Source organism: Rattus norvegicus, chromosome 15 (genome assembly GCF_021556685.1).
Source record: "Rattus norvegicus strain SHRSP/BbbUtx chromosome 15, alternate assembly SHRSP_T2T, whole genome shotgun sequence".
Taxonomy (NCBI): domain Eukaryota; kingdom Metazoa; phylum Chordata; class Mammalia; order Rodentia; family Muridae; genus Rattus; species Rattus norvegicus.
Window position 1 is genome coordinate 16,218,059 of NC_141548.1, and position 23,321 is coordinate 16,241,379.

Here is a 23,321-nt window from a genome sequence, read left to right on the forward strand (position 1 = left end):
CACAGACACGACAGCCCACGGCAAGGCGCCACGGTAAATTGCGTGTATAGCCCTCATGGGCTCGTTAATATACGGCACGTGTGCTTCCCTTACCAGGCTCTGGTTGTCTGGCAGCATGACAATGATCTGCGCATTATGATCCCAAATCATTCTCCAGAAGTCTTTCGTAGTGTGTGGCAGAGGATGCTGGGTAATAATGAACTCATTGCTTCTGTAATAGCCCTACCGTTAAGAGAGAGGAAGAATTAGTGACTGCGTGTGTCATTATAAGTTTGTGGAAGTAAATACGTTTCGTGAAACAAGGCAGCATTATTTTGGCTACCCTAAAAACCAAAAAAAAAAAAAAAAAAAAAAAAAAAAGAAAGAAATTGAGGAAGGCATTCAGTTCCATTGCTAATTTTAAGTTGTACTTCTGTGAACACTATGCAGACAATTTTCTCTCCACATGCAATTCACTTCAAGTTACCCCTGCTGTTTTTTTACTTAAGAGCAATCTCAACATTTATTTAAAAGCTAGATGGGTGAAATTAACAATAAAATTAATTCCTTAAGAAGCATTTGGCTTAATTTTTTTTTTTTGCATTCCCACCCTCAGGCACCTTTTGTCAAAAGTTTCAAGATGCAGAAATTTCTATACTTTTGATGTTACATGTTGAGAAATTACTTCAAAAATGGAATCAGTCACAGGGGTGGCATGCGCTCCTTAATCATAAATCCAGCCAATTAAACTGAGAGGTGTTAACAGTCGACTCTCACCATGATGTAAGAAGCATTAATGTAATCTGTTCCTTTCATCCCGGGCAACGGTGCGAGTCCCACTCGAGCGCGCTCAGCTATCATATGGAAAGAAACAATAACAGCACGTTTGCCTTATTGTTCCCAGGCACTGGCAATTCTTCCTGGGCTCTACCAGGTGAATGGCGCGACTGCCTGGCTCCTTTCTAAGACTTACGTATTTAAACAAGCTAAAGTGTTATCCGGCAAGGAGGGTATTGAATGAAAGTTTCCCTGGGTAGTCAAGACAGTGTAGGAGAAAAATTGAACTGCGGGAAAAGATTTCACAGCTTATTAGAGTAAAACACGGAAAGGTGTTTCCGAGAACCTGACCCTGGTTTGTTTTTCTCTAGTTTCATGGTACACTGCACTTCGTTCTGCTGTTTCAACCCCTAGGTGCCCTTCTCTCCATGAAGGCCTTAGAGAGCACTGACCCTTTTCAAGAGAGGCAGAGCATTCCTGGGATCAATAAATGCCTGTATTTATAGGGCACACAAAGTATTCTCTGCTAAGTCCTGAGTTATGCATCCAAAGGTCATCACAAGTCAAGAGGGCCCAGATCCAGAATGATTCAATGACGCAGTTCCAATTAAACCTCATTAGTCCGGGTTAATCTAAGTCCTAGTGCCACAGGGATAGTAGCAGTATCACCATTTTCCACATTATTTATTTATTTAATATACATTTGGTGCTTGGCCTACATGTATGTCTGTGTCGAGTCCTCTGGAACTGGAGATACAGACAGTAGTGAGCTGGGACTCGAACTTGGGACCTCTGTAAGAGCAGCTAATGCTCTTAACTCCCGAGCCATCTCCTTAGGTCCATTTTTCAAGTTGAAATACTGTGACATTTTGAGGCAAATCAAAACCAGATTTCAAGTCGGATAGGGCCACATGACTTGCTGGGGTCCAAATCCACCACATCTATTTGCCTTAAACTGCCTAGGTTGAACGGATTGTATAACATCTCCTCAGGTAAGGGTTGTGTCCTTACACAGTACGCACAGTGAACTTTAGAACTCCTCGTACACCGAGTGGCTAGGCTGATGCCTCACCTGGCACGACAGAAGAGTTCCTGTTCTTCTCTTTGTTGCACTCCTTCTGGGCGCTGAAGCATTCCACATACTTGGCGTTACACTGTGTGATCAGCTGAAAAAGAGCACCGCTTTTTGTCACCATCCAAAGGCACGCTCACTACTACTTGCAAGAATCTGAAACCCCCCCCCAGACTAAAACGATAGAGATTTTTGTACCCCAAAGAACGTTCGTGCTTCACTCATAGGCCTCTGCTGAGTCGCCTGGCTTGTGTCTGCTGGATTTTTCTGGTTATGGAGCCACTGCTGTTGGGAATTTGTTGATTCCTCAGTAGCCTATACAATTCAGTTCTACACGGCAATTTACTTAATCTAATTAAGATCTGAGCATACCTCTCGATTGATTCTCTGCATATTTCTGTGGATGGCCCTGTGACTGCTCTTGCTTATGTAACGAGGCTGAGACACTTTCTTAGTTCCGTTTCGTTTACAACTCTTCGACAGTTTCATACATGTCTAGAAATATATTTTGGTCATTTTCATCCTCATGACCCTTTTAGAGTCCTTCCTCACAAAAAAATTCCCTGTGTGTGTGTGTGTGTGTGTGTGTGTGTGTGAGAGAGAGAGAGAGAGAGAGAGAGAGAGACAGAGACAGAGACAGAGAGACAGAGACAGAGAGAGAGACAGAGAGGGAGAGAGAGATCTGCTCAGTTTAATTAAAGTTCCTTGAATAGCATGAGTGGGAGGTTATTTCCTAGGGTGTGGGCCATATGGTAGTCAATGTACCAATGACTACATCACTGAAGAAAATGTCTGCGCATGTGTGCGCATGTCATGTGTGCATGGCATGGTGAGATCAGCTGAAAGGAGAGCAGGGTTTCTGTCTGACAGAAATACATGAGAACGCTCTCTCCAACTGCATTGCTACCACTGTCCTGGGCCTCAAAGCTTATTTTCACTATTGAGTTTCTGCAAATGGTTAGTGCTTTAAAAGACCCAATCGTCTGCTGTTTTCCCAATATTTGAAAAGACCAGTTTGTTTGGTGAATTCTATAAAGCACAGATTGAGAGTTAATACTTGGGAGTACCCTGTCTGTCTGTCCATCATCTATGTATCTATTGTTACATATAATAAGATATCTTAGGAACTGGAATCGTCTAGACACGAAATTTATTTATCATTCATACACATAGCATGATGGTAATTTCACTTTTCTTTGTGCGTGAAACAGATACACACAATTTTGTAGTAGGAAATGTCCTGTATGAGATATCATGTTGGCCAGCAGAAGGGTTTGGAATCTGAAGCATTTTGGATTTCAGATACTTACCATAAGGATGCTCTTAATGTAAGGATGGTCTAATTATTCTATGATCCTATTTTTTTGACTCTATGTAAACAGTTTTTGTGTCAAGATAGACAAAATGAGATGAGTCTGTTCACTTTTCGTTTTCACATTCAAACCTTCCTCAGGCTCTGAAATCTTCAAATATAGTGGGAATGTAAAACATACAGAAATTTTGGTACCTAATACTTTGTGATGACCCATTTTTCACAATCAAAATAATATGGTGCCATCTATTAATTACCTCAAGTAGTTTTACAGTAGTGAGTCTGTTAAGAGGAGAATTAAGAATTTGGAATTGCCGCTAGGATCAAACTCAGTCAAATGAACTTGTTTTTCATTTCCTACCATTTGGTATCATTTGTTTCAATGTCTCATGAGTCTAGGAGAAGTTTTTCCATGAAAACTTTCATTAAAAGACATCCTTTCCATTCTGATATGGAATAAGGAGATTACATACAGAACACAGCTCTAAAACTTCAACCAGGCAGGGAGAGGCTAAGAAAAAGGAAAGTCACTGGGATGACGGTGTTTGAAAGCTCCAGTCTATGACTTCAGTAGTCTACCTTCAACTACACAAACCTTCACTACCACTGGGCTTTCTGCTCCATTAAAATAACTAAAGCTAGTCTCCATTCTATAGTAGCACCTTTTTACTTTCCCAATTGCTTTCTGGTTTTTATAAAGATGTATGTTTTCACCACAATATGGACACAGATGGTCACGCCTCTCTTCCCTTTCTCTTCCTGATAAGTTTTTACACTATTAACGGGCTGATCTTGAACTTGTAAGCCTTCTACCTAGGCCTGAACGCTGGGATTGCAGGCATGTGCTACCACTCCTGGATCAAATAATCCTCAATAAAAGTATTATTGAATGCTTCTGAGGGGGGAAAAAAACCCGAAATCATTATTCTGGGGGCCAGATGACTGACTGAAAGTCTTATGTCTTGTGGCTAGAGGACACATTGAGATAAAGCCATCAGCAGCTCTCAGAGGAAAATAAAGATCCGTGCCACATCTACTTGTAATATGAGCATATACATGTGGTGAAAACCTCCTTCTGCATTGCCACACCTACTTAAATATAGCATGTATTCTGCATGCACACATGGCCAGACCTTGCCTTCACATCACAATTAAGGAGTAAAAAACAATACCCCATTTCAGCATCTCCATGAATAATGACCCAAATTCAGGGCACTTTCTAACTCCTTGTTTTCACTAAAGACACACCATTCATGGCACTACCTTGAACTGCTTTTCCAGCCGTGTCTTTCCTCCCACTCCTGGTATGAGGATGCTGTTGACATAGCTATGCAGCTGACTTGAGGATACTTCAGTTTCCTTCCCGAGAATGGCTTCCAACAAGGCATCGTGGATGAAAATGTACTGCTCCTGAAGGGTACACATTGGTGGAAAGTGAGCGGATCTGCCAGGGGACACCCTCCCATTCATAAACTGTGGTGGACAGTGGGAGGATCTGCCAGGGGACACCCTCCCATTCATAAAGTTGACTTTGGATTAACACTGCTCTGAAGAGGGACTGACAGTGAATTCCCTAAGCATTTGTAGCTAGCCGGTGACCCCAGTATTCACTGGCTTAACTTACTTTGGAGTAGAGACCTATGCTAAGTTTAGCTCTGTATTTTCCTACCACATCTAGACCAGGTGGTTCAGTAATAGCACACAGCTACAAACACATGCTCAATAAAGAGCGTAAGAACCAACCTTTTCCACCTATTTAAACATGTGGGAAAGACAGCATGCTGAACACCCTGGGACCTAGAGCACGACATCTCGAGTACAAACCCATATATTCCTTCAACGTCTCAGGGAATGAGTCTGTCCCCTCGATTTGCTTTAATCTTTCTAAGACATCCTTGTGGCTACCTCTTACCTCAGTCTGGACGAGGTAGTTCCGCTGTGTCCTGATATGCTTCAGGAACCCCAGAACGTTAACTGTGCTTTTGTCTTTGATCTGTTGCAACATGCTGTCTATGACAATGTAGGTGCCTGTCCTGCCCACACCAGCGCTGTAAGACATGGAAGTGTTCAGCTTGGACTATTAACCAGTGGTATCCCTAACAAAATACAATGTGAATGCCCACGAACTAAGAAACAGCCCATTCCCCAACAGCCTACTAGAAATGACATAGGCTCTTCATAGATATAACCTGAACACGTCCCACCATCTAGACTTGAGGAAGAACACAGAATGCTTTTTTACTGTAGGATGACGAATCTGCCACAGCTGCCTTCTTGGCTTTCCTGCAGCTCAAGCCAAGGCGTGAGGCTGGAGGTGTCATATAGTAACTGTCTTCATGGCAGAAGCAGGCAGCTGAGGCCTGGGCAGGGTGCTCTCTCTTGCCAATGGCTCTCTGGCTTGATTATTAAATCCCTTTTGGTATAACTCTCACAGCCTGCCTCTGGCCCACGTAACCCAGAAACCAACTAATGCTCTCCAGTAGTAGAGAAATTCTACTTGAAGGGGCATTTTCCTTTAGTATAAGAGGAGACTGGGATGTCCAGGATGTCCAGGACTTTCTGTAGTTATTTTCTTAATCCCTGTTTTAAGAGATATCCAAGACCTGAACTGTCTAGTGTCTCATGGTAGGTTTATTTTTGCAGAATGCTTTGAGGAAGTTCCTCATCCAGCACGAAACCCAGGCTGTTTGACAGATGGATTTCCACTGCTGGTTACAGAACAGATTAGCAAAAAGGTAGGGTTTTCATAAGGCTTTAAACATAGGTCGGATCTCAACCCCTGCAAACGTCTTATTGTGTGAAAACACGAGGGCACGCTCACAGACGTGCTTAGAACATGCTGAGCAGCTGTGCAACATTAGCTACAGAGTAAATAACTTGGACGCTAAAGCAGGGACAATCATAAGCAAAACATAACAAAGGCATTTAAGCAGCCAACTAAAGTTGCTTCGGTTAGTTCAGAGGCAGTAAGAACTGTTTTCAAGAGTTTCTCTAAGAGGTAGTCTATGTAGCACATATAAATTAGAAATGAAAAGAGCCATTTTATACATTCCATGGTGGTGATTATTATTTAGAGGGATCCCTCAGAAAGCCCATTTAGAGAGAGATTAGAATCTCTGTCATGGAACTCTTGTCTGTGTTCAAATTATATTAGGCTGAGCCCACAATTCCCGTATAGTAGTAGGGACCTTACTAAAACCGTTTCATCAAAAACTAGATAGTCAGTCAAACAGATTTTCCCCCAAGTCTACAGATTTCTTTCTCCCTTTTTATCCAGATGAAGTTTCCGTGCAACAGAAGTGAAGTTATTCATAATTGCGCCAAGCTTACCCGGTTCTCAGAGAGAATCACGGGAACTCTATTTGTGCTTTGAGCACAGGCCAAGGTCACAAGGCTCAAATTCCCCAGTCGTTTCCCTCCACATGCTCACCCTACCTGCAGTGCACCAACACGGGGCCCATGTCTGGCATCCGGGCTGCCGATGACCTTCTCACAAAGGTCAGGACTGGCAGGGCATACTCAGGAACTCCCATGTCAGGCCACTGTGTGTAGTGATACTGGATCACTGTCCTCTCATTCTGACGACCCTTGGGGTTTCCCTTCTGGCCCTGTAGAAATGTGTAAAAAGGCACCTTGAACCCCTCGGTTCAGGGAAATGGTTACTTGTACAAAAGATCAGGAAACAGCCTCAGATCTCATTCTTTAAACTACTGTTTTGGGGCTAAATTATTTCCTGTTTGTGATCACAGTAACATGGTAACATCCACATCTCTCAAACAAGAAGAATAAAATCATTCCAAAAATGAACATTCAACACCTCTACTGGGGTTTTAGACTTAGAACAACTAAAGCACCTTTGAAATCTCCTTCATGGTCTCCCTTTCTGACTTGCTACCCTCCTGAGCTCTTTACTTTAGTCCGCCATTCTTTGGTCTTCACCACCACTCCCCTGGACCTCCTCTAGAAGGGTTCTCCTTACCATGCCTTCCACGGGAAGGGGGTGCGCTGTGAAGTAAGGTCTAGAGTCAGGGTCACACCTTGCTCTCTGTCTTTCTCACACACCACTGTTTACAGACTGCCTTCCGCTTTCCATTCAGGAGCCAACTTTTTACAGTTTCACTGACTATACATTGGTCACGCAGACCACGTACTATGTTCTTTCTCTCAAGCTATTATCAAAGAAGGGCAGCCAGACTCGTTTGAGTACTTGAAGAGCTCCTATGAGCTCTGAAGGTTTTAGAATGTTACTGATTGACTAGACCCATCCCGCAGCTGAACAGTACAGAATACTTGGTGCTGCTGATTTAGAACAGTGCGGCTAACACTAATCATAACTGTATGGAGGAAGGGCCGTTAACCTGAGGGTACAGGGTAGCCTCAGAGCTAAGTGTGGGGTTTTCTATGGCAAGGAGGCTACTGTTTGGCTACGTAAAGACCAATTGGCCTTGCTGCAGACAACTGCCACACTCAAGGCTGTCACGAGTGTACTTTCTCACTGAGCTATTTCAGATCCCAAAATACTGCTGTGGTGACTCTTGTTGTGACAGGGAATTGGGGTGTGGGCAGACGGGGGTATAAAAACTGAGGTAACTTGAAAGCAGCTTTTCTACATCATGAATCTCAGGGTACTATTAGTTTATAAAATGCAATGCTATGGTTAAGTCACATGACAAAACATGAACTCAAACACTATGGTCAACTTGTCACTGTTCAGTTCTGAAAGAGGGTTCAATTAATGTAGCAGCCACTTCCCATTCTTACTGAAAATAAGTTTTAAATAATTATCTTGTGGGGCCAGAAATCCTTGGGATACTCTGGGAAATAGCCTTGAAGCTATCAAAAAAGCAAAATTCACAAACGGATATCACTATGAAGCCAGGTTCCTGGAGAGGAAAGAAGCCAGTCAGGCCACCTAACTGGTCTTCTGCACTTCGTCGATACCTTGTACAGGATGCGCGCGTATCTGGCAAAATGGTACAGGGTTGGATAGTTCAGTGGGCAGAGCCCTGGGTTTTCTTCCTAGCAATGTATGAAGCTGGTATGGTAGTTCACGCTTATAACTGAGTGCAGATGGGAGGACTAACTCAACAACCTTAGATAGGCAGTCAGTTAGAGGCCAGTCTGAGCTCTATGAGACGCTATCTCAAAAAGGGAGTTTCGAAAAATGCCGTAAAAGCTCAGTCCGCCTTCGCCGGCCCAGCGCTCGAACACACCTTTTTCACTTTTGTATTTCTGACTGAAAAGCGACGAACGGTGTAGCAGGCGTGTACTTCTGTGCTCTTCAGTGTGACAATAATGTTTCCGTACTCCTCAGTGTTCTCCGTTGGCCAATACTGGTCACACTTTCTCTGCAAGGAGCGAAACGTAGCATGTTCACACGACGTGATTAAGACACAGATATTATCGCCTTAAAACAAAACTAAACTAAGAAAGAGATGCGTGGGGCCGAGGTGCTTAAGGGCTGTGGCCTCTGAAGGCACTCATGACTTGGGATACGTTTGCAAACATTACCTGGGAAATGGGTAAGTATTTATGATCATCACACACAGACAGACACACATGCACACATGCACACATGCACACATGCACACAGACACACACACACACACACATACACACACACACACACACACACACACACACACACACAAGGGGGAGGTGACCTAAGAAGGAACTCTACACAAAATCTGGCCAGAATGTGTAATAAAACAGTTTTATATTTGGGGTGGTTTTGCAGAAGTCTACTTGGGAATCTGTGTTCCACCTGAGGTCACTGTGAGCAAAGCAGGGATTCCATAGATTGTGAACCTGAGGTGTGGTATTTATTCCAGCCTAAATCAGGACCATCTCCACAAGCTAAAAATACAGCCCACTCTGCTATAATCCTCACGACGGTCAGTGGGGTTTACTTCTGCTTTCCCCCCCAGTTTTCTCCTGATACCACATTTCCCCGTTTGTCTGTCTCCTACTCTTGCACATCATTGTTCCTCCTTTGAGTCTGTTTCTCACCTCGTGTGTGAGAGACTCCGGAAACCTCTATATTAGAGGCTGCATTCACTTGCTTCCCCGCACACCCTAATGCTCGCCTGTGTTTACCAGATTTGCTTTGCACTCAGGACTCCTCAGCTCTTTCAGAGAACGCAAACCCACGTGGAGAAAACACATCCGTCTCTCCATACCTGGTCGGCTTCCTTTCCTACAGGGAGCACGTACTAAGCTCACATTCATTCACAAAACAAGGACAGTGAGGCAAGAGGCTCTTACCCGTCCTTTCTCCACAAGGTTCGTGATCATGATGATGATCCCTGTGTTTTGTTCCCAAATCATCCTCCAGAAATCTTCAAAGGTGGACTTTAAAGGTCCCTGGGTGGCGATGTAGGCTTTCGCTTTGTTGTAACCCTTCAAAGATTGACACAGCACAAAGTGAGATCAAAGTGGGAGAACGGCAGACTGGTTAATAATTCAAGGACCCTCCACACCAAACAGGCTGTGTTCTCAGTAACATTTCTGTGTGCTGCTAAAATACACCCAACCGCTTCTGCTGCAGTCTTGAATTTTCCAAAACAGGTCTAAGAAGGTTTCTGACTTACATCGACGTAGTTGGCATTAATGTAGTCGCTGTGCTTTGAGTCTTTTCCCGGTAAAGGTCTCAACTTCACCCTACTGTGATCATCTACAGGGAGGGAAAGACAAAAACAAAAACGTGTGATTGAAAACAGCAGTGGCTGGTAGCATTCTCAACTCAAGGCGACCTGGTGCCCAGACAAGCAGGCAGCCTCAAAGGCATCCCAACCCTGCATGGCTGTTGCTACTCTAGACAAGGCCTAGGGAGTACAGATCAGGGCTTTTACTAGTGCTTATAAAACTGATAGAAATTCTGCAATCCCCTAAAATTTCATTTTTTTTAAAAAACCAGACTCATAAACTTCTATTCCTTTATTCCCACCTAATACTATAAATGGGGGTGGGGAATGAGAATATGGACATGAGTAAGAATGCATGAGGTTGGATGGGTAAGGATGTTGAGAAGAATTGAGGGAGGGGAAACAATACAATCAAAATATACTGAAAAATGTTTAAACAATGTTTTTTATAAGGTAAGTTTCCATGATGCCCATATGTCTGTAGGGTGTTTCCTTCCCTGCAAGGATAGATTCCAGACACTTTCCCAGAACCAAAGGATGGGAAAGAAGCAGAGCTTTTCCTAGACCGTGACTCTGGCATATTTAGGATCTGATTGTACTGCTTTATGTGACAATGCTTTGGTGTCCTTTGCTACACAAAGTCATAAACAAAGGGGGAGATGAACGTGACAGGCAATGTGCACAGACTAGGAGTGGCTACAAGAACCCAGCTCTCTGACGCTGTGAGGCAGAGGGGACAAAATTCTTCCAGCTAGGTATGATGGTGGCACATTTAAATCCCAGAACTCATGGGGGCAGAAGCTGGTGGATCTTTGTGAGTTCAAAACCAGCCTGGGCAACATGTCAAAATTACACGGGGGGGGGGGTCCTGTCTCAATAAACAACATGATTCCTGTATGAATTTATACAAATGTTTCATCAATTTTTTTTTGCCCCATTTTGCATGTACTTTCTGGTTGCTGTATGGGAAGAAAGATGTCCTGTGCCCTTGCCAGACTCATGATAAGAAGGTTTGTCTATGGACAAAGGCTCACATTCAAAGGACAATGACTGCTGATTGGGCCAACCAGCAATACTGGTCACCCTGATCCACCCAAAGCCTCGAAGGGAAAGAAAAGACTTTTCTTGCACCTTTTCACCCCCTCTTTACGCACTCAGATAAACGAAACCAATAGTCCTTACTGAGAATCAACTTGTCATTCTTTTAGAAATCAGGACAAATAAAATGATCTCTATTCATGCACAATATGATCCAGTATGCAGAAGCCCAGAGGAGTTCACGAGAATTATAATTTAGAACGAATGGGTCTGCCAGAGCTTCATGAGCTATAATCAATATATAAAAAAAATCACCCATATGTCTTTACACTGAACATTTTCGTCTGCAACAATCATCAAGAAGAATGAAGTGAGGGTGGGCTGAGAGATAGGGCAGAGACCGGGGCATTTTCTGCTCTCGCAGAGGACTGGGGTTCCATTCCGAGTACCCACTGGCAGTCAAACACCTGTCTGTCACTCCAGTTTCAAGATCTGATGCCTCCTTGTGGTCTCTGTGGGCATGTACATGATGCACAGACATCTATGCAGGCAAATTGCCCGTACTCATGTCTCTAAGTAAATCTCAGAAAACCAACAATAAAATATAAGTAATTTCCCCAAAGAATGCAAAAGCTTATGCAATGCAAGTGTAAACCGCAGTTGAAGGAAGCAAGATCTAAGTAGGAAGGCATCCACCTTTACAGCCTGAAGACGGTATTAGAATGGCAGTGGTCCTAGAATTAATCTCGCATTTGGTACAGTCCTTGTCGGAACCCTGGCTCAGCACTATGGGGTAAGAGTCTAGTGGGTGCTAACATTCATACGGAAACTCAAAAGGCTAAAACAGCTCGAACAGGAGAATCTTAGTCTCCCCAGTTCCAAACTTTGCCACAAAGCTGCCAATAATTACTGTGGTGTGGTGCTGGCAAGAGAACCCACATAGACACCAGAAAGAGATTCCAGGATCAGGAGTAAGTCATGACCTTACAGTAAGATGAGTATCGATAAAAGTGCTAAGCCAATCCAATGGGGGAGAATCCCGTAAATCTTAAGCCATAGTAAGCAGACGCAGAACACACAGAGAAATTAATCCAAGTGGATCAAAGACCTAAGTGAGAATGCCCAAACCACGACTCTAAAGACAAAAACACAAAGAGTAAACTTGCTATGGCCTTCCTTTCTAAGGATCTTAAAAACGGCACCAACAATAAAACACAGGCTAAGCAGGATGTTGGCAGTCTTTTGAAGGGTTGTTCTAGAGGGGGCCATCAAGGAATGGCAAAGAATGAGCAGAATATAGGGAACCCCACAGTATATAAAGTTCAATGGTAAAGAGATAAAATTCAGCTAAGCCAATGTAGAAGAGTTAAAGATGAGAACGGACATTTCCCCGAGATGCACAGATGACCAGTGAACACGTAAAGAAGGACCACACTCTACTGACCACCCAGGTACTCGTTAGGGACCTGCGTTCGTCGGCTCCCCCTTCCTCCCATCGTAGAATGCCGCCATATTGTATATTCCTCATGTTGAATTAGTTTTTCAATTGTCAGCCTTTCTCTGCACTCTGGTTCTGTCTGGCTTTTATGCAGCATGAAGACTTAATTTTCCTCACGGTAGAAGGTAATTTAAAGGTTATCACTCACATGCTAAAATGTTGATGTATCTGTTTTTGTGCTTGTTATCTGGATGATTGGAATGTTCTGCAGTGATGTTCATATCAGCCGTACAGCGCTGGACTTCCTGAGGAGGAAAAACAAGGTTTTAGACACACGAGAAATCAACAGGAACGGCCACTGTGCATCTTGAAACGTGCCATCAGAATAGGCTACATAAATGATAGTTCTTCTCTAAGACCAGACTGGAGCTGAAGAATGCTCAGTGCTTAGAGTCAGGGAAGCTATGGTGTATCTTAACACACAGATTAAGCCATCTGTTGAAATAAACAGACCTAGAGCACAACCAATCACAAAAGGTGCAGCACGTTACACAGAGGACAAAATTTAATATTGTTATGTTACAGTGACCTTGAGATTCATCATGCAACCCTGTAAAACAGAATGTCCTTTTATACTGGAAACTACATATACACATGCTTCCAGTGTATCTCGACTGCATCACAAGGTCATGTGGACTGACTGGCATCATGTGGACTGACTGGCCTATTCTGTCTATGGTTGTCTAAGTATACTTTATTGCACTGGTATTATGGTGAAGCCACCAAATGTAGCAGTTCTCATTATCTGACATCATCTTAGGTGGTATGACTCCTCCCCTGCTCGATGCCTACACTCATACATACAGACACAGCTATAGAGTGCCAGAGGCTAAGGCTCTACCTAGCCCCTACTCAATCAGATCTGAGCATTGCTGTCACCAAGCAGGCATGAGCATAATGTGAATTTGGCTTCGTCCTGTACTATTTTATCATTCATCCACTTTTGACCTGGTATTTGGGTGGTACAAAGCATTATCTCCTTTAGAGTCTGAGATACAAAAGAATCTCTTTTTAAATAAACCATAGTCTATAAGAAAGAAAGAAAGAAAAAAGACTGTTAGCCAAATGTGATCAACAGAGAAGAGGCCCGAGGAAAAAATATGGGAATAAAAATAGAAGAACCGAGAGAGGCTTAAAATAGGACGTGGCAATTCACTGGAGTCTTACAGGATGCATAGGAACTTCCAAGAAGGACAATACACCAGGATTTGCAATGTGCTTGGAGGCTGCCTGGCCTCGTTTCACAGACAGAACTCCACAAGCTAAAAAGTCTGTTTGAAATAACAGTCATGTTTAGCCCAACTAATTCTCTTGACTGGCTCAGATATGTTGGCCTTGATTAACTGTTTGTGAACTCTAGGTTTAGTCACCTGAACTTTCAGTAGAAAAACAGTGGTGTAGGAGCAAGACTACTCCACTATCCCAGCCCCCCGATACAAACATCTATTGGCCCAATATGAGGTGGCTAAAAAGCCAAATTCTTGTGCCCTAAATGCTTCTAACACAAAGAGATACTGAGCTAACGAATAAGGAAGTCAGTAGCAGTATGTAGCTGCTGCTAAGACCAGGAACAACGTCATGAGATCGCCAGGGCAATGTTTTATACCTGGCAGACTATCTATGCATGTTATCAGCAAGATGGTCTAACACTGAACGTCTTAGAGAATGGCAAAGCATTTCCTAGGGAGGAGCCCCCTGTCCACAAAGAGCATCTCTGAGGTAAAACAACGAGGTACAAAGGGTTGTGATCTTATCAAAGGAGCTGTATTATTGAGTCTTGAATACCTGGAAGCATATATTCAGTTTTTCATAAATGTATATCCTCCCAGCTGTCCCAAGGAAAAGACCCCATAGGCATCAATATGCTCGATCTCTTCGGGAGTAAGTGTCAGGTGATTCTCATCTGTTTCCTACTCCTACTAAGTGTGATAAATTCTGCCATCCTCTGTTCCTTTCTAGTTCATGACTCAGTTTTGTAAGCCGTGGTCTAAAGGGCCATTGGCTCTCATCTCTAAAATGAAAAGAAAAGGTATGGGTAGAAGATCATGACCCTACTATCTCAACATTGGCCAAGACACAGCAATGCTAATTCTACTTGGGAATACTGGGACTTGCTTTTTGGAATTTCTTTAAAGGCTTGAGGGCAGTTTAAGGCAACACATTTCAGAAATGGGTTTGCATCCTGAATGAAGAGCATCAATTCACTCTCGACACAAACCCCAGAGACAAGTCAACACCCTGTTGCTGCCGGGTGCAAGTCATGCTTTTGGCAGGTACCCTTTAAGGCTGAGATGGTCAGATATTTCATACTGAGAGATCTTAGCCTTGAGTTCTTTAGTTTGAGATTCATCGTCTATTGATTTTTTTTTCTTCTCTCCCCTGTTCTATGGATCTGACTACCCTAGCCATGGACAGAGCTGGGCCTCTGTTACAATGGACGGCAATTGACTAGGGCTGCACTTGTAAAGCAATCATTTGAGGCAGCCAATCCAATCTGTTTTGTTTTCTAAAACCCCTGGTCTGAAGTATTGTCTCTATTGCATGTTTCCAATTATGTCAATGACATAAAATAAAGAATCGTTAAGTAATCCTAGGTCTGCTTTTATTAGAACTCGTGGGTTTGGCTAAGGCCTTCTGATTTTGTTTTATGGCTGATTCAGGTGCTGATCCTATTATGTGATCCTAGAGTGTCTTTTCTCTACCAGGACTGGCATTTCAAAGTTAGTGTGGTTTTAATAGGTGCTGCATCTTTTAAAGTGACCCTGGCCGATGGTGTATGGACAGGAAACTTATCTATTTAGTTAGCACTTTGATGAGAATTTTAAGACTAAGCTTGTTTGTGCTTTATGGTCTATATAACAAATCTAGAATCCTAAAAGTAGATATTCTGAATATCGACACATTCACACCCACAGAGGAGGGCCAAGACAAAACAGTGGGCTTGAAAGGAAAAAATAAAGTTAATAATCAAACGTGAAAAGACTATCATTTGCTATTGGCAGAATTCTTCTTGGGAGATGTACCGGGCTGGATCTCCTCCTGCTTGGAGTTGTTGTGGGGAGAGGCCATCTGTGGGGCATTTCGAAGGCCTGCCATCCTGCCTTTTTGTGGCATCATTCAAACAAATACTACCCACATATCTTTCAGATGACCCAACAAACCGGGAGAAAATCCTCTGGATGTGGTGTGTTCAGGGGAATAACCTACAAACAGTGTGATGCATTATGGGGTCATGACTAGTCCAGAGCTGTTACAGGCCAACAGAGAGCTGGTCCTCAACAAGGTTTGCTAAGCTGTGCCTTCACCGTCTTGTCCTGGGCCATTAAATCTGACTTTCTTTCAGTTCAGGAACCTTTAGGATTCCTTTGCCACCCTTTCAGGTTCTTCTATCAGCTTCAGTTCTCATCTCAGACAGCCTTCACTCTGTGCTCTTCAGAAAGATGGCCTCACCTCAGACAGCCTTCACTCTGTGCTCTTCAGGAAGGCGGCATGTTTCCTCAAGGACCTTTACCACCATTCATCTCTCCATCCCTACTCTCCAAACCCTTGGTCTTTGCTCCCAGAAGTTACCCCTTTCTACCATCCCACAGCTGGTCTATAAAATAAAATTCTTTTCAGGCACAAGGTCATAACGTTTGATAAAATTGCCCAACCCCTTTTTATAAAGGCTTTACTTAAACAGTTACTTTTCCTGATAAGGATTTAAAACACATTTCTTAGCCAGGTGGTGACGACACACACCTTTAATCCCAGCACTAAGGAGGCAGAGGTTAAGTGGATCTCCATCAGTCCCACTGAATCTGGCTCTCCACAGGACGGCAGTTGGCATTTTTCAAGATACTGATCATGGCTCTCCAGTAAGCTTTGTTCTTTGTACTAATATCCCTATGTCAAATCACTATAAATCTCGAATTCAGAAGGCTTTTTTTTAAGTGTATCAATTCTTTTTGCCTGCTGAGAGGAGGAATTGTCTTCTGTGTATGTCAGTGTCTTTAGTTAAAGTTTCTTTCACTTAGTAAAACACCATGGCCAAAAGTAATTTGGGGAAGAAAGGCTTTATTTCCTACTGAGTTTGAGGCCAGCCTGATCTATCTACACAGTGAATTCCAGGACAGGGAGAGCTGTACAGAAAAACCCTGTCTTGAGAAACCAAACCAAATCAAACAAACAAATGTTTCTTTAACATTCAAGACCAAATACACAGTCTGCCATATGTTCAGAAGCTCCTCCAGGGTCAGCTTCTGCCACCCCTCAGTGTTTGTGAAGTATGACATCGCTTTCCAGGGACCTGTCTGTTCCACCTCAGCAGCAGTCACTGAAGTCTCCATTTGTGACAGAAAACAATGGGGCCACTAGTCCCTCGGCGCATGGGCTCAGGTGGACTAGCTTTATATTCTTGACTTAAGATGAACAACTGGTCCCCATTTAGCTCAGTAGTTAATTGGAGCCAAGTCCGTCCCCAAAGGATTGTGGCAAGGGCTATGGACCTCTGGCCTCATCTCCATGTCCAGCCTTTAAACTTTTGATTCCTCTAACCCCCTTGTATTAGCCAGCGCTGTACTGTAAGAAGCCTTCCACAATATGATTATGGGGGCAGGGAAAGAGACTTCTGATATTTAAAAAACAAAAAACACAAAATCAAGCCACTCTGGGAAGGCCACTGTCCAGGAAGCCTAATGAACAAGTCAGTTCAGGTAGCCAGGAGATCAGGATCAGGAGACACTAGCCTAAGAAGAGACACACTCTGGTTTTCACAGGCTGCAGAATCTTTGAGAGGTATAATGTCCCCAGCTTCAGAGACTGTTCACGATGTATCTGGCAAGGACGAAACGCTGGCTTTTGGTTTCACCTCTAGACAAAGACTCAAAAGTTTCTCAAGTAGGCTGTTCCCACCCCCCACGCCCCAGCAACAGCATCCTTAAAATATGACAGTTACCCGCCCATTCTTTTTTTTTTAACCCCAAGATTCAAACACCAGATGAGGCAAGGAGAACTAGCACTGAAATAGCCAGTCAAAACTCACAGGGCCTCTCTCTACACAACTGGAAAGCCTCGTGAAGTGCTAGACCTCCAGTTTGCTTTTGCTCATTTCTCTTTCTGTGGTCTCCTCCCAGCACCACCAAATGGAACTGTTCTAATTCATTTTTGTACATTGCACACACACATGGACTAGCTGATAGTGTCACAAAGATCAGTGATTTGATGATAACTGGAAGTTATCAAATGTTGAGTTGAGTAGGACTTCTGTAAGCCACATTTGGGGCTAAAAAGGTTTCTGATCATGTACTCCTTGCCTAACACATATAGGAGAGGGCCCCCAAATATCTCCATCTTATTTTATTTTTTTTGCCAAGGCATGGATACATGACAGTCAATGACAACCTTGTTTATTTTTCTTGACTCTAGCTCATTACAGGACCCTACTTTCTTGAGTCTGGAAGCTACTGGGGTTTTACCAATGACTTGGGGTTTGACAACAATGGTTTCAACCCCTGCTGCTGCCATTTCAAAACCTGGCCACCCAACATCTTGGTTTTCTTCTGGGTAAAGATTTTTTTTTTCAACTTTACAGTGAGGTCATTGAGAAATGAGATCAAAGAAATGAGTGATGTAATACACTGTGCAAAGCAAGACCTGGCCCTGGTTGTTCCTCACACTGGATGGAGATCCGTTGATGAGCTTATACTCTCTGACCATGATAGTGGGTTCATTTTAATTACTTATTTATTCTTCCTATTACACAATATCCCTTTTTTGGCCCTTCCTTACATGGTCAGCTACTATCTCTGTTTATAAAATACCCTTACTTTCTCACATGGCTTGTTACTACCTTTCCCCTTTAGCAAGGTTACTAAAATGGAAAGGGAAAGTGCTTGTGTTTAACGATTCTTCAAAGCTTTGGTAAAATTTAAAGGTCACAGTATATCGGGTCTCATCATTCTCCACTCTGTGTCAATGCTTTACTATTTTTTTTCCAGAAGAATCCTTCCTCTTTGAAGTAACTCAGCTTTCAATTTCCCCTGGTGGAGTCAGGAGATGCTAATACAAGTATGGTGGCCGCTTCTGCTTAGCTTCTCCAGCCAACTTGCATTAACTACCAGCTCACAGTACTGATGCTAGGTGATTAAACCATCAACCCACTGTGTTAATATTTCTAGGATAGAAATAGGTCACAAATAAATGCCCAGGATTTGTTCTTAGGCATGATTTGGATAGAGCAAAGCCCATCTTTGAGTCAGATCAAGTATACAGAGGTGTAGTTGATTATTTTGAATAATTAAATGGTGTCAAACCCAGCTGTGATGAATAGCACTAGGGTCTCAAATCATAAATAATTGAGGAACCGGAGTTGCATTTGATCATCCTGATCAAATTCTGTTCTCTGGAGGATAAATGTTTGTCCTGAATACCATCAACATCGTTAAACGCTGCAATGTTGTTGCTCAGTCATCCAGCCAACAGTCAATTGAACTAAATCACTTTAACAGCACACACATTTGCTGTCCTCATGAATACAAAACGCTTGACTTAAGCCTGTTCTTTGTCATAGAATAGGCACTTTTGGAGGTCAGCGTACAATAGCAGCATTAAATACTTGACAAGTATTTGTTCCTTCCACAAAAGCCAAGTTCCCTTCTCTCTACCACCGTTGCTATCACTGTTTCCAATAAAAACCTAAACCCAAACCAAACCAAAAACAACAAAACAAAAACCGTACAAAACTAACAACAAAAGAACCTCAGAGAAAAACTTAATTTAACCCGGGATGCCAATATAATTGCCTTTCTGATGGCCCTCGGGGATTCCAAATTTGCATAGAGACAGGGCCTCTGCTCCCATTTTTCTCATTGTTCATGCAAGATAATTGCACCTCAGAGCTGTATGTGTCCCTCATGGTCCCCGAGTGCTGACTCTCCATTCCTTTATTTGAGTCCCATATCCAATTGTGCGAGAAGAGGTGGGGCGAGGAAGAACCTTTACCACCATTTCCCTTACACAGTAGAAACGGAAAGAGAAACCCACTCACCCCTACAGCTAGAAGACAGCTGAGCTGCCATGAAAGTGTGCCCTGCTCCACACAGGCCCTGCTGCCAGGGATGTGCTTCAGTGAAGAAAAGGGCAGTCTGTTTAATAGCTCCTCATTGACACCCTGTCACTGCTGAACTGGCACGGGACCCAGAGCTGGCAGCGAGGGACCCGCCATTTCTCTACCTTGTTTCCTACACACCAGCTCTTAAAATCGGAAGGCTGTGTTAACCCACATCGCCTCTCCAAGGATTAATACTCACGAAAACAAAAACAGTCAATTAATAATTAATCCAGCACTTTCTAAATGTTTATTTTTTAACCTAGCAACTTTTTAATGTGGGTGACATTAGCACCATTTTTAAGGATGAGGAAACTGGGGAGCAGAGATGAAATGATTGGCCCAAGAACTTAGGGAAAGCTCACTTCTGGTAGAGCCAGCACTTTCTCTGATGCCAAACCTCCTGTCTCTACGATACCATGAACATCCCAGAAATGACATGGAATCAGGGAGCTTGGCAGTGTGGCTGTGCTCTGCCTTCGATTTAAGAACCAGAGAACCCATCCCCATTGACCATCCAAGTCCTTGTCTCTGCATCTTCTAGGGGCAAATGTTTACAAGAACACCAGTAAAAAGAGAAAGGCATCTCCAGTTGGCAGAGTTATTGTCCCGAGAGGCTTAGAATAAATGCAGTTCACGCTTTCAGAAATTCTTATGAGATAAAAATAGACTTTCTAGAAATTAGTTTTCAGTTTCGAGACGTACCTCAAAATCTCCCGAGAACCCATGCTGGCTATTGGAGTAGAGCTCACCGATGTGTTTGCCAAACTGTTTGACGGGGATGGCTTCCATGTCATCTGGAAGAATGAAACAATATTCAGGGTCACACAGAATACACTCATAAAACGAATGGCATGTAGAAAAAATCCGACTTAGGATAAATATTGGCCAAAAAATGATAAAACTGCATCAACTGAAATAAGTTTCTGAGGAAAGGTCTTAGACTGCATTTTACCTCAGACTAGTTAGGACCCCGAATTGCTCACCAGCAGGCTAAATAAGATTTTTCAAAAATGGTACACATACCTTTCTGTTCTTATTTTGAAGGTAGTTTTTACACAGTTAAGGTTATAAATCACTCTCTTAGCTAAAATTCTGGTTTTACTAAGGGCATTCATTTGCCGAGAAGTTTTGCTAATTCGTAGGTTTTAAAATTTTTAATTATTATTCAATGGCTGGGGCTTGAACATGCACACCTACGTTTACTCAAAATCTCTGACGCCTATGTAATCTTTTTCGCTCGGATAGATGCCCTTGCACCAGCTGCACAAAGGCCATTTATCTTTAAGTGTTTAGAATTTTAGCTCAAGGCAGCTGTATCTAGATGGTGCCAAATAATCAAATAATCAATGTGATAGAATTAACTAGATTGTGTGTGTGTGTGTGTGTATGTGTGTGTGTGTGTGTGTGTGTGTGTGTGTGTGTGTGTGTGATGACAGCCTAGGTGTAGATTCTGGAATACTCCACACACTCGACTTCATTTCGTCACTTTGAAAGGAACCTAATGCGTGTTTTAGGTTTATTTACAGAGAGCCAGTCTGATCCCTGGCTGTTTCTGCTAAACGGCCACACCCACCCCCTCACTGCCACTCACTCGGAACTCCTCCTCCTTCAGCCCTCCCCCCACCCCCCGCAAATATTTCCTTTAAAAAATACTCGGCTGAATTTGAGATAAACAACAGACATGACATTTACTTTATTCAGAGTGAAAGATCTTTGGCAAACGCACAAACATCTAAACTGCCACAGATGCTTTTCTTCGCAAAGGGTATGAAGATCTGTATGTGTAAACGAGGTCCTACTTTGGCAAGAATTTTATAGATGCAGGCCTGACAATCTGATTTTTCTTCATCTGGTGACAGTTAACATTGACTCTGTCATTCTTTCCCCACTTTCTTTTGAGAGAGAGCAATGTTCTGGGGTGGCTTTTTGCATCTATTGACATTTTCAAAGTTGAATCATTCTTCATTGGAAAATAGCAACTCTTAGACTTTGTTTAAGAAAGGTGATTTTTATGTCCATAATCTAAGTCACTCCGAATTGAGACATTATTTAAACAGAATTGCCGGTACTACTACGCAAACATGGGTTCTCTCTGTGTGAACAATTAAAGCCCTAATCACTTTAATAGTAAACTTTATGAAAAGAAAATTGCCAAGTTATTTACAAATATTTCAGGATTGAATATGTTCATGAATATGCAATCAGTTTGTAAGCCCAAGAAATCTATAGCTTCCTTGATCTAACCAGCATTAGCAAACTATGAAGAGCCAAAATGTTTGCCCAGAATAGTTAGCAGAATGCTATTCAAGAAAAGTTTCCAAAATTATCTGATCACTTAAGATGTTTAGAAGTAAGTGAATTTTATAACAAGAATCACATGGCAATGAAGGGCCCTCAGGCTGTCTGAAAAAAGGATTAATATGCACAAAGTTGGGGACATCCTAAATGTCCAAGGATAAACCCATCTTTGGACTTTAGAACGGTTCTCAAGGGCGGAGTGGTGCAGTTAATAGTTGGGTGACACCATATTTTATTCTATGATCACTGTTTGGAATTTCTAAATCCTAGAAATTTATGGCACTGGGATGAAGGACACGGAGCTTGGTTCAAAACGGAAGAAAAAAATGTTTGTTACATTCAGATATTTTATGGGTAACATAAAAGGTTTTCAAGATATCAAGTTGCTAAGGTAAAACCAAACAAAACAAAACAAAAACATGGCATTTGAAGGTCACAGCCCATGGCAAGTCCTGAAAAGAAATGCTTTCAAGTTCATTGTAAACTCCTTTTCTTCTAGAGTATGATCAACCGCAAAAAAAAAAAAAAAAAAAAAAAAAATCTGCTAGTTAACCCATGATGGCATGCAGTAAACTTAAGTAGCACTCAGTGTGGTCACCATGGAAACATAGGATGCACTATATTTTTCATTTGCATTTTTATCCAAGGAAACTAAGCCATACCCAATCCATACCCTCTGGATTCCTGGGTACCATCGAAGTTACCATTCAAGCCCTACATGGTCAGATATGCACACAAAGGCATGCTGCTGCCATGACTACTGCTACCTGCTCAGAGAGCACGTCACTTGTCCCTCACTCAAGACAAACACTGCAGGGATCATAGGATAAATATAACACAGCAATTAATGAGAAGCCCCGGTCGACTATTTCTCGGGTAATTTTTATAGTAAGTTTTCTCAACGATTTTGAATAGTATCGCAGGCCTGGTCTGCTCAGCTTTGACCTGGAGAGATCCCACTCGGTGTAGGAAAATGTCCATCTACAAGACGTTATTCCTTCCGAAGCAAGTTCAGTTAGAGATAACAGCAGAACTGATTAATGACCATTGCTTCGCATACACCCATTGCAGAGCAAACTGTGTCCCGGTGTAGGTAATGCCTGCCTTCCTCCTCCTACAAGAAAACGATAGCTTAAAGACAAGTGGAAGGATGGTGTTCTGCTTGGTCTCCTGTTGCTGTGATGAAACACTCTGGCTAAAGGCATCTTGGAGAGGAAGGGAAGGAAGCCAAGGCAGGAGCTCGAGGGGGAACCTGGAGCAGAGAGCATGAAGAAGCTTACTAACTTGCTCCAGGTTTTCTTACACTGCCTAGGCCCTCAGGCCTAGTGGATGGTGCCGTCAACAATGGGCTGAGGCCTCCTACGTCAATTGACAATCAAAAAAAAAAATGCTTCACGGATGTGCTCGTAGGCTAATCTGGTGAAGGAGATTCCTCCACTGAGGGTTCCCACTTCCCAGGGTGTGCCGAGTTGACAACCAAGATTAACCATCACAGATGGGTATGGCACAAGAAGTTGGCTATGGATCCCTAAGAGTGTATTCCACCTCAGGGAAAGCCTTTCTATCCTGCAGTGGGTAACGACTGGGCACCCAGGATCAGCCAGATATGTGAA

The 23,321-nt window shown here is 42.8% G+C and overlaps 1 protein-coding gene across 3 annotated transcripts in view; it reads right to left on the reverse strand.

Moving 5' to 3' along the window:
* The window catches only part of Ptprg (protein tyrosine phosphatase, receptor type, G), a 683,481-nt gene that overhangs the window by 27,458 nt on the left and 632,702 nt on the right, over nt 1–23,321 (reverse strand). For all 3 annotated transcript variants that reach the window (XM_087584907.1, XM_087584908.1, NM_134356.2), the window contains 11 exon segments: nt 20,113–20,204; nt 12,469–12,565; nt 9,731–9,813; nt 9,405–9,539; nt 8,354–8,488; nt 6,576–6,748; nt 5,053–5,188; nt 4,404–4,550; nt 1,829–1,922; nt 757–833; nt 94–222 (listed from right to left, as the gene is read on the reverse strand). In XM_087584907.1, the coding sequence (XP_087441033.1) occupies nt 94–222; nt 757–833; nt 1,829–1,922; nt 4,404–4,550; nt 5,053–5,188; nt 6,576–6,748; nt 8,354–8,488; nt 9,405–9,539; nt 9,731–9,813; nt 12,469–12,565; nt 20,113–20,204 (1,298 nt within the window).